We start from the raw sequence: 12,016 nt of genomic DNA, 5'->3' as shown, positions 1-12,016 counted from the left end.
GAATATGCGAGACTTCTATAGCTGAGTCGACCACGCATTCCTGGAAGGATGCTCCTTACCAGACTACTGTATGATGCAGACATAGCCGAGTCAGTCAGCCTTATGTCGACTGTCTGTGCAATGGCATACAATAAAAAGACGGGAAAGCACTGTGCACAGTGACTGAAGGAGAATAAATAAAGGAAACGCTAAACCTCTACTGGCAACGACATCTGGTTATAGTAGAAGGCTGTACAACGTATCACACGGCTCTTTAATAAGGAGGCAGGATTAGCGGTGTCGCGCTGCTTAACGCAAATGCTGTGCAAGCTCTCAATGTCAACTTGAAGACGACGAAGTATAAGCCAGGTAAGACCGCTTAGCCTGCTCAGGCACCTTCACAGACATCAGCATATCCTTGTTGCACAAACAATCCCTAAAGTACACGCTTTGAAAAGGGTAGAATAATTATGGGATACGGTAATAAAATTTTATCTGTTCAGAAGCCATGTCAAGCCTAACAATGACTAGAGTTATCTATAGGATGGTTCGGCAGTTCCTGAACAATACCGACTACGGTAATCAAGGAAGCTTGCTGCTGATTACTCCGTGATTGAGAATAATGCTACAGGATATCTCAGGAACAGCGAATTCTATGGTCTCCGCTCGATTGCACTGAACGACGAGGCTATAGCGTCAAAATCGTTTCTGAAGAGCATATCGCACATTATGATGCAGAAACATGAAAACTTACAAAACACTGAGGTCAATGCCATCAGCAGAAGTATGCATGCACAGACGCAGCAGAGGCCCCCAAGAATAAATGCGAAGGTGTGATCGTCGTCCCTGCATGCAAGACAATTGACCCTTAATGCGGGTGCCAGAAGAGACAACAAACTACTGCATTATTCAAAGCGGTTATATTGTCCCGCCTACAAATGTTACGGTACTTGTTTTACGTTAAGAGGTGACCGCGTATGGCTAATCAGTTCTGCGGAAGCCCGCAAGGTGAAGGCAAGTATAGATAAGACGAAAAAAACAAGAAACACCTGACTTTAGGACAAACCTAAGAAGAAAACCTAACCTAACCTAAAGAAAAAGTCTTGGAGAGAAACTTGTGGCTAAGTGTTCGCCTGGTGTGCGGGAAGACGTTGTTACAAAGGCACGTTGCCACCAGTTAGTTACCGGTTATGTTAATGGGCACAGGTGGTCCCCGGCCGAAAACCCGGCTTTCTTTCAGGGACCGAACTGTGTTGGAGAAGGAGCACACACATTGGAAACCAGCCCAACCTCATGTGCATAACCAAACCCGAAACAGGATAATTTTTCTTCGACTGCGAAGCATTCTTTACGTGAAATCCCTTTAAATGCCCTCTGTAGCTACGTGCTACTGTCAGGCGGATATAATTTTTTCCCTTTAGGGTGGCTTTGTTGCAGAGAAAATCGGGAAAGAAAAAAGAAACGCCAAGCAATTATTTCATAGCTGAAATTGCCTGCCTGAAGCTTTCCTGCAGAGCTGTGCCAGCGATTTCGAAAGCGATGCTCTAGCTGCACCGCTAACGCGTGAATTGGGTCAGGGGTCTGTACAAAGATGTTTGCCTACTCACGTAAAAAATGCCGACATGCCCAAATATACTTGCGTAGGTATATCGATTAAAATTGGTCGGTGTGCATCTTTTAGCATGTTCAAATGCATCGTAATTAAATGTATCAGTGGCTGCAGCACGTCAGTCCTCACTTCTAGGCTCCTTTATCAACACGTCTCGAACATTACCCTATATTCTTTTTACTTTTATAGAGCATTTGACAGGTTTCTTTGTTAAATGTACATTGAAAACAACAACAACAAATAAAAGACGACGCTTGGCATATTGCTTCACGTCATTCCCACGCGCGCAATGAAGTTGACATAATCGCGCTGCATTGAAAGTCAGTGCTTAACCTGCCCACTATAGGATACAAGGGAAACGATAGTCGCCATTACAAGCTCGTCGAGGATTGCGGCAGCGATTGCGATGAACATAAAGAGAACTGCAGAAAAGGAATCATTTCGTTCAACTTCCGCGTTGAACATGTACGTCATAGAGTTGTGGTGCATAGTGTCAACATACATGTATACTAAATCTAACTCTCAAATTTGAGAGGTAGGTTACCGCTTCTAAGTCTTGGAAAAGTATAATTTCTCTAAGAAAAGAAAAAGAATTTTGTGAGTGAGTGAAGGATCTCAATGAATCGTACTGACCACACTAACCTGAAAGTACACACAAGCAGCAGACGACGCGATATATGTCGACTGTATTTGGAAAGGAATAAAAATTCAGATCGATCACTTTTATGTGATCTTCCTAGAAAACTCGCTAGTGATATTATACTCACACCACTCTATCAGAGTGATTTGCGTACTAGAGGTGGTAGAGTAGCACCAGTGCTTGTCCAGCCTAGCTAAGTAACCGAATACAGCAGTGCCGGATGCAAAAAAAAAAAAACTAGGAAGTTGATTCAGTAGAGCATAATCACTGTTCTGCATCGACATCTGTACACAGTCTTTTTCTCTCCTAACCTTTCTCCTTTTCAGTCTTCAGAACCACATCCCGACATGATGAATTTAGGTGTCTTACCGCTAGAGAAACAGTTACAAGGGTCATACAGCTCATTTGTAAAGCCCATTATTTTATACAGGAATCGCTAGTAAGTCCTGATGAAGTGTTCGCAACTCATTTCTCAGTGATCCGCCTTAAAAACCACGCTGTCTTTAATAGCGATTTTCTCAATGAATGTATAGAGCAAAGGTGGATTTCATACCTTATTTAAAGAGTGTAGCTGCAACTGCTTCAGCTTTTGTTTTAATACTTCACGCCTGAACAACCCGCCGTGGTTGCTCAGTGGCTATGGTGTTGGGCTGCTGAGCACGAGGTCGCGGGATCGAATCCCGGCCACGGCGGCCGCATTTCGATGGGGGCGAAATGCGAAAACACCGGTGTGCTTAGATTTAGGTGCACGTTAAAGAACCCCAGGTGGTCAAAATTTCCGGAGTCCTCCACTACGGCGTGCCTCATAATCAGAAAGTGGTTTTGGCACGTAAAACCCCAAATATTATTATTCACGCCTGAACCGTAAACTTAACAAAATTGTCACTTAACTAAAAAAAAATGCCGTGTTTTAGATGCTGCACAGGCGGTTTGTTCCTCCTATATGTCCTAAGTCCTGAAAGCTGTCATGTTGAAATTTCATTTCTTCAGCGAAACTACATAATTATTAGCAAACAATAATCACTTACTATCTTTGATCACAACATAGGAAGCTTGCGGTGATATATCATAGGTAAAGTAGTCATTACAGTCTAGCCTCAGCTTCGTCTTGTTCTTCATATACTTTTTATTACTGTTCAGTAATGTGTGAATCGATCTACTGCAGGACGTGCCTGAAGAATACGAGCCGCAAAAATCGTAATGCTTCTGACAGGCCTCGCCGCTATGGACGCCTAGTTCTGTTGATTTTGACTGCATAATAATAAGGCAAATCAACTGAGCGTGTTACAAAACGTGCTGTACATTGTGACGCAATTGCAGGCGCCTCCGTAATGTCACCTGCAGATGGTCGACGCCTTACGAAGGTGTGCAACCTTGATAGGTGCGATGTCACGTGGTAACATTTGGAAGCTGTTGATTAGAGTGAGCTCAATCATCGGATAAGATGGCTGCTTGGGCAAGCGGTACAGACACCGCTAACATGTATTTCTATGAAGATTACCGTTAAAGGGCTAGTAATAGTTAAAAGGCGCAGAATGAACTATGCTTTAATGCCACGAGTCAATACAGCTGCAAAACAAAAATGTTTGTGTAAAAGATAAGCTATCATTGCAGTGTACAACGAACAACAATAATAAAAAAAACTATTTGAATTCATACCCAATACAGACCGTACAATACGTATACTACACACATCAAAGCATATGGTAAGTCTCCTCTGAAATAATAATAAACCACTGTACTTACTCGTCTTCTTCGCCTAGCATGAAATAAAAGGAACTTTTGAGTGAGCTCAATTGGTTTACACACGTCTTTCATCCCTGACTTCGTTAAGGCAGCGAATGCTAAAAACGGCGTGAAGACACAACTTTTTTTTTGCTTTACTAACTTGAGAATTAGTTTTGCTATGAACCAGAGAGTGAGCCTGATGACTTCAGTGCATATCGCTTCTATTGCGCATTATCTAGCTGTTGCAGCAAGTCCACACGAAAGTGTATTGAGAACAGTTTTTTGGAGGCCATCTTTTGCTGCAGTTAAGAACACAATTCCAGCCGGACGGCGCATGTAGAAAGTAACATTGTAATCTCGACAAGAACAAAATTACGTTCAAGCTCCTTGCCGGCGTTATCATTGACATGCTGATATCGATACATTCAGCAGGAAGGCATCTCTTCATGGCTAAAAAAAAAAGCAATGTTAAATCAACTTGTCGGGGTTTTCACGTCAAAACGTCGATCTGATTATGAGGCATGCCGTAGTGGCGATATGCGGATTAATTTTGCTCATCTGCGCTCCTGTAACGTGCATCCATAACGTGCCGCCCCTTCAGCGATCGAACTTGCGACCTCGAGCTCCACTGCGCAGCGCCATAGCCACTCAGCTGGCGCGGTGGGTGTGTTCTGATTCTGAACTCGTCCAAACCCATTGCACTCAAGCGTTTAGCCGGCGTTAACAGTGCGGAATCCCTCTTGCGAAACACGCAGGGCCATGTTTAGTAAGCTCAGAATAATTACCAGGCTATCGGCCTGAGAGCACGTCGACGACGTGGTCCCCGTAACCGCGGAAATTCAACTAAAAGTGGGCTCTAAAGCTTGTTCGGTTCTTGCGTTAAATGAAGTTCCGGGACCTCTAGACCCCACGAAAAATACTGGAATATCTCACAGAGCCATAAATCATTTAATGTAACAGTTTTATGCAGAGCCAGCTTAGTTTTCGTTTCTACCATGTTGTGACGTCATTAGGCAGCAGGTAGTCACGTCGCAACAGGACATTACGAGTCTTTCACCCTCGCTTCAGCTCGCTCCACGGTGTGCTATTTTCTTAGATTGGGTCTCACAGCGATTGGCAGCATAGGAGGCGACCGAGCAAGCTGCGTTGAGCGCCAAAATGTCGAAATGCCTTCCTACCATGTGAGTACCCACTGCGTTATGACGTGGCAAGAGAGTAACCTCCTGCGAAATGATGCAGAAGCATATTGCGACGTAAATTATGCATGGAGCTCGGAAGCTTGCTAGCATGTCATCTTCTTAGGAGGGAGGGTGGTGGAAAGGAGGGTGACTATACGTCTATGTACATTCAGTTAAAATAAAAACAATAAATATTCAAAACTAGCACTTCATTACGGTTTTACAAAGGGTCCAGTCAACATCTGCAAGCACTACAAGGCGACTACAACGCAGAACCAGCTGATTAACGGTGCGGGAAGGGTGGCCTTCAGCATGCCAATCAATTCAACAAGCGAAGGAGCGCTGCTTCGCGTCATCAACCTAAATGGGCACTAAAACAGATAGTTTTACATTCTGGCGCACCTCTTCTTGCCTTTACCTCTTTCCCTAGCATCACTAGGACAAAGATTCCTATGCGCCCGCTTATTTCCGCCTTGTGAGCAGGGATGGTGCGCATACCATTTTGCGTTAATGATTCGTCTCATCTAGGGCGCTGTCCTACGACAGCTTCGGACCACCTTGTTGGCTGTACATGATATCACCAATATCATTGATTTAAGGATCCGGGGAATATCAACAATTAAAATAGAGGACAATGGGATTGTTTCATGTATGCTCTATAATTACGTAAACATGAGCGCCCCATTATCTGAAAATGGAAATATGTGCGTGCGCTTTAGTTCTCTAAATTAGTGCACCCCCCAAATTCTGTAAATTTGCGTGCTTCTATCTCACTTGTAAATATGTTTGTTCCGTACCTTTTTGTATATGTGTAAAATAAACCCTTTACTGTTCCGTTAATATTCTGACGCCTAACTGCTTGGCAGCAAGCTACTCTCGGTGTAAAGCCACTGACGACGGTGTTGGGCCATTTAGCCTTCGTGTGACGAACCAGCAGTGCATAGGTACCCCATATATAAACCCTCCGACGGCGTTCGCTGCCGATCCTCTGAGTGACGCCCAACCTTCAACACTAACCACACAAGCACACATAGCAACCATAACGAAGTAAAGTTCGAGTTCATCATGCGCAATGCGGCCTCTCTTCTGGTTTCATTCAGCTCATCACCAGTGAACTCATAAAAATGTAAAACATGAACCATGAAGACAAAGACAGTAATGGTTGTTTGCGTAAAGTTTCGTGCAAAAACTGCTACAGGGAACTCTGGTTTTGCAGTTGTTTGGCTAGCCGCAATATGATGGTCAGACCTTCCTGCTTGTAGCTTCGAATGCTTTTGTTACTTTGTGGCGCTTTAACTGCCTTTGTAGGCCTCACTTTCTAGGTCATGCTGTCATCCTAAACGAAGAAAGCAACCTGACTCTGCGCATACGCAGAATGATTCAAATTGTTGCATTTTAACTCAATATTTTCTTGAAGATGAACAATTTCTAAAGTCACAAAGCCGCTCAGCCACAAGGAAGAAGTTCATTTAGTAACCATAATTTCCCTCGTGTCTCAGTCACTATGCTTGTCGATCCCATAGACACTACAGCCCGACTACCCCAGTAATTTCGTAGAAACCTATGGTTGCTTGGTGTCCAATTGCGCTCAGTATGAGCTACAACGGATGAGCATGCGGCAATGTACTCGCGGTTCGTAGGTCATACTGAACGCGATAGCATGTAACGCTGAATGTTTTAGGCCTTTACACTGTGGCTATTCATCTTTTCTTAATACGTTGCGGAAATTTCGTTATAACAATACGAGTCAGTGAAAGAAACGCCCGGTTCTAGACACAAATGAGTATCGGTACTCCCGTTTGGTCAGAATGGGTTGTTTAATTGCGGCAAATGCGAAAGACGCTTCGCGGTTTTTATGTGACGCAGACAATGAAAAACAGACTAAGAAATGCAGGAGTGCTTACTCTCAAAAGTAGACATGTCCGACTCGTACGACTCGTCCGAGTCTGAGTCCATGGTTGAAACTATTGAGAATACACGAAATAAGCAAAACTCAAAGCGTTAATCAAAGGCGTTCATTTAGACTAGCATGCAATGGCAGTCTAATATTTACTAAGAAATGCTCGTACAGCCTCACGGATATGGTGTAATATGGCGCGAGCATTCACCGCACAGCTTGTCATAGGCTTAGTACGGCGAGAAACGACGAGAACAGGATAGCGCGCGCCTGAGCACAGGGCACGCTCCAGTGGCCATCTGCTACGATGGTCATTTAAAGAAGACACAGGGCCTCATTACGATCTTGTTTGCGGAAAAAAACACTGAAGCAAAACTAATTTACAAATAAGATGTGTCACCTGTGATGCACTTCTCGTTTTTTTTTCGTATTTCTGGATCTGCGCATGCGTCATAGAATCAGGATGAAGATAATAAGTGTGTTTTAGCATCTACGAGGCATTGTCTGTGAAATTCCTCTGGACGGTTGGGCGTGAAATACAACAACGCCGAGGGCGAGCACTCCTGAAGAGAAAAGCATAGCAGACAACCCTCACATCGGACAGCGCTTCGTGCGCTTGCGCGTAATATACTGTCGGTACAGCGGCTTCTCGCCGTTATGAGGCGCTGACACTGCACGCGATCGATACTCGGGTGATTTCGAAGCGCATTTCAATGTTCGTCGCAGGTGATCCCTCGAAACAGGAAATGCTTAGCTAGAAACAACGCTCGCACAGCGCCGTGAACTCGAAAGTCCTTCATGATGTCTACATGGCAACTTAGCGCAGAACATGACAGTAGGTATCTCATACGTAACGGCAGCATAACGGTGTTTATGTGACAGCTCGGTTGTACATGACGGCGGCATACCAAAAAGATGTTCCCCTCTATAGTGGGCCATGGTGTATATGATTACCCACTTCCTATAAAACATTGTTTCATTTGATAAGACTCCATCGTCAAGTAGAGAGATGTGAATACTCCAAACGGACCGTAAAGAGAAAAACAATTTCTTTAGTACCCATAATTACCCTTGTACAATGCCAAAAACACCCCTCTTACAATTTTAAAACGCCTAGCAAGCCGTGAAAAGCGCAAGCACAAAAGCCGGGTAGCCACGCCCCAATGAAGTTCCAGCACCATCTCGATATGACGTCATGAATGGGGCAGCGTCTTCTTTGGCCTAGTAAATTTTTAACCGGCAATGACAGACCACATTGTTTTGTAAAGGAACCAACGATTGAACATGGAGTATTTCGGGAACATTTGGGCAGCCAACGCGGCCTACTTACGAAAAAGTACTTTAAAATCAGTGACGTCACAGTGGCTTGCCGGCATTGGAGATTCACGCGAAATTCAAAAACTGAAACATTAACCTTCACTTTCTCCTCAAATAATCAACATATTATTTCGAAATGAACAACATAGCTTTCAAAGAACTGTTGATCTCTCCAAACTGATTTAGTGTCTTGAGTTCGTGCCCCTAAAGCATCCAATGAACTGTGACCTTTTGCATTTGTCAACTACTGGGAGTATATAGTCAAATATATTTAATCTAATGAAGGCAAAAGTGTGGCGCACTCTGGTTTATGCTTACGCTGATTGAATGTATATGTTAAGTACGACTGGTCTTTTCCGGTACACAAAGGCTTCCAAAAACTGACGATTACGTCAATACTACTGAGCTGCCTACGCCGGTCGCGTGCGTCTATAGTTGAAAGCTCGCATGTTTCTACGTTCGGGAAACATTCACCCTTATAGATGGCTTGCACTGGCGCCCAGCACAGACGTCACCCTATAGCACGGTGAGCAGCTGCATCATTTGGTGTCTTGCGCGGCTTCAATAAAGCCGGAAGTGCAGGGACCTCTCCTAACCTTTCCTTTCGGCATGTAGATAAGTTACCCGTAGTAGTCAATATGATACACTGACGTTATCCTACGCGCCATGAAGGAGAAACATCATGGTGCGAAGCCGCTTCCGTGACATCACGTGCAAGGTATCTAATGGCTGAGTGCACGCGGTGCAGCCATAAAGGAAAATATGCTTACACATAACCGCTGCAAGGAAAAATAGAAAGTAAATGAATATAAGCAAGGTCAAAACATAACTGAGATCAGCAGAGGACAGCTTTAGCGACATGACTTGTTTCCTCTGTGAGCCTTTCACGAATACCGGTGGAAAGAAAAGTCACATCATCGCAAGTATCATCAAGGTGAACAGGCTGGAAAGGAATTGCAAGTGACCGTGATGCATCACGAAAAGAGCAGCTTAACGAAATAAAAAACATCGCTAATAAGAGCGTTGCTTTTATCCGCGTAATGCAGTTGCTTCCCTTAAGTTTTTAAGCCTGGCTAAGGGATCGATGGTGGCTGACGCTGGAAACAGCTTTGTTACCGACACTAAGGTATTAAAAGGCTTTCCTAAAATACATGCGATAATTGTGGCATGCGCTTTGATGGCATTATTCATACTCAGCCGTCAACCGAGCCGGAGAATATTACCATCGAGCGTGATCAACGCAATGCATACGTGCTGGCTCCACAACCCGAAATGTACGGCTAGAATCAACGCGCCCTACCGGATATCTCGGAAGCGATGCTGCCGGTACCCGTATCAGTTCATCCTGTCCCTCAAGAGCTCCAAGATTAATTTCAAGGTAAAATGTCTGTCGCAACTGCGACCGACATATGTTCCATCCCGGCAGGCATAAGACATTTCAGCGTACTGCAAATATCGTGCACGTGGGTAGGCCGTGGAGTCGAAATCAAGAAAAACAGATACCGCGGCATAAACAGCTACTCGCGGTAAAATCAAACTTGCGACAAGCGATAAGCGAAGAATGATAAAAATTCGCGTGAGCGTGTCGAAGTGCCAGCGCAAGGCTGGAACGCCTATATCCAATTTCGCTTCCTCCGCTCCCTAAGGGGTTTTGTAGCGCTGATATCAACTGCGGAAAACTTCAGCGCAAGGCGGCTATAAGCAGGTATACGCTGTAACACCACATGGGCGTCGCAAATCAAATAGGAAAGAATTAACGTGACTTACATTCCTCGTCCATGTTGCTTCGTAAGTGTTTTGTTGCGGGAAATGCAAGAAAATATTCAGAACAATCGCATCGAGCGTCAACCACCACTGGAAGGACACTGCAGCAATGCAGAATCTATAAATAAAGCAAGCTACTAAATGAGAAAGAACCCGGAGGGAAGCCTTGTAATTACGTGTCACCAAACGTTCGTTTGACTTCCTCAAAAAATATGGCTACCAGTGCAAGCGAGCGAGCCGCGTGCGTATTTCTTCTTCTTTCGCTCGCGCAAACACTTTTTTACCGCTAGGGGTGGTGTTTGGACCAGGAACCCACCGAGCCCATTGACGAATAGATCGGGTAGCAGGAATGAAAGAAAGAGGCTTTATTTGACATTAGTGAGACTAGCTCCTGACACGGAAGCCCACTCTATGCTGGAGCATATTACACTTCTGAGTTCACATCAGGACACGTGGGCACCTCCTGCCACTGCGCGAAAGGTCTCCGCTATTAATACCGTCGTCTTCTCTAGGCGAATTGACTAGGGAATCTTATGACTGTATCCCGGCCAATCACAATCGAGGAATCGTTCACAATATCCCACCCATGATATCGCATCGTTAAGCCGCACTCCACATGCGTTGGCACTCTACCTCTGATGGTACCTCACCTGTCATGCGTGCAGCAATCTGGGCATTCGAGGTCGGTGCCATCTTTCGGTAGCCGTTGACTTGGGCGCCTTTCATCCATTAGTTGAGCTGGTCAGGTACGGTAGCGGGGCCTTTTGTGAACCCGTCTCCAGTCGGTATCAATGCTGCGTTGACTTCCGGGTAGGCACTTATGGATGGGTAGGGTTGGCTCATGGCAAAAGTCTAATTAATGCCCTTGGCCATGTTGAGACGTATCAACTTGCACCATGCACTATCAGTGTTTTACCTTGCCACTTCCACGCTGCAAGTAAAAAAAAAAGTGCAGTAGATCCAACGTGCCTTTTTGGAGTCTACACTCAGAGCAGCTTTCTATAAATGCATAACGAGCGCTGAAACCTGTTTCTATTTTATTGTAACATCAGTGCAAGGTGATACATAAGGCTCCATCCATATTACTACGATATCATCGAGCGATGCTCAAGGGACGAGCCGCCGCGAGAACGACGACGAAGTGGGTCTGTGCCCTTGGCGCGAGTGAATGTCGGCCTGGCGCTCTGGCTCCAGTCCAGTGAAAATAGACTGCAAATAGCCTCTTTCGTCTGTGATCTTTCTACACGTAACATTCTGGTGGAGGTCAGCGATCTCCGTCCTCGTCCACATTATTCACGTGACAAGCTGTCCAAATGCAGCCCCTTTGCAGATGCTCGACTGCGTGCCTATAAGATGTCACGCACCACTGCTACGCATTGTGACACGCACGGCGATCATCTCAAACAACTGGTTGGCCCTGATACGTTAAAAGTATACGTGCGATTGTGGCCCCGTACTTATGAGTACTGGGGTGCTGTGCTGGGAGACCTTAAGTTAAATTCGACCATTGGGCCCGTAATTCCATTTTTCGTTCAAGTATGAACTATTCGGCAAGACAGCAGCAGCAGCAGCCACTGGGAAAAGTCCGTGAGGGCTCGCAAGGCAAGCTTCGCTTAAAAGAAAAGGGCTGCAATCCACGCTGTGAAGGTGGTTGACCAGCGAAGCCGTTTAGCACGTGTGCGACACAGAGGTGACGCACAATTTTAAACAAAGGTACGAACTCATTTATTGTCTTGATGGGTGGTCATCGTTATGATAGGTACGCACGCTCATCGGTGATAATTTCGCTCGCAACTGCAATTACACTTTTTGATAATGTCAAATCAATGCATGTGCGCCGCTGGGTGGTTGGTTGGGATGGATCGGTGTGGCATCGCAAGGGATATGTCTGCAACACGGAACGC

General features: G+C 45.1%; 1 protein-coding gene across 1 annotated transcript in view; it reads right to left on the bottom strand.

The window, feature by feature from the left end:
• LOC135903799 (mucin-2-like) overlaps positions 1 to 10,838 on the bottom strand; it is a 34,598-nt gene extending 23,760 nt beyond the window's left edge. Inside the window, exons 1-4 of the mRNA XM_065434218.2 lie at positions 10,763 to 10,838; positions 7,039 to 7,098; positions 3,975 to 3,987; positions 734 to 825 (exon numbers count right to left, since the gene is read on the bottom strand). Of these exons, the coding sequence (XP_065290290.2) occupies positions 734 to 825; positions 3,975 to 3,987; positions 7,039 to 7,098; positions 10,763 to 10,838 (241 nt within the window). The remainder of the gene's footprint in view (positions 1 to 733; positions 826 to 3,974; positions 3,988 to 7,038; positions 7,099 to 10,762) is intronic.
• Positions 10,839 to 12,016: the final 1,178 nt, after the last annotated feature.

Source organism: Dermacentor albipictus, chromosome 4 (assembly GCF_038994185.2).
Source record: "Dermacentor albipictus isolate Rhodes 1998 colony chromosome 4, USDA_Dalb.pri_finalv2, whole genome shotgun sequence".
In the NCBI taxonomy this organism is placed as follows: Eukaryota; Metazoa; Arthropoda; class Arachnida; order Ixodida; family Ixodidae; genus Dermacentor; species Dermacentor albipictus.
Note: the sequence above shows the minus strand (reverse complement) of the source record. Positions and strands in the feature narration are given on the sequence as shown.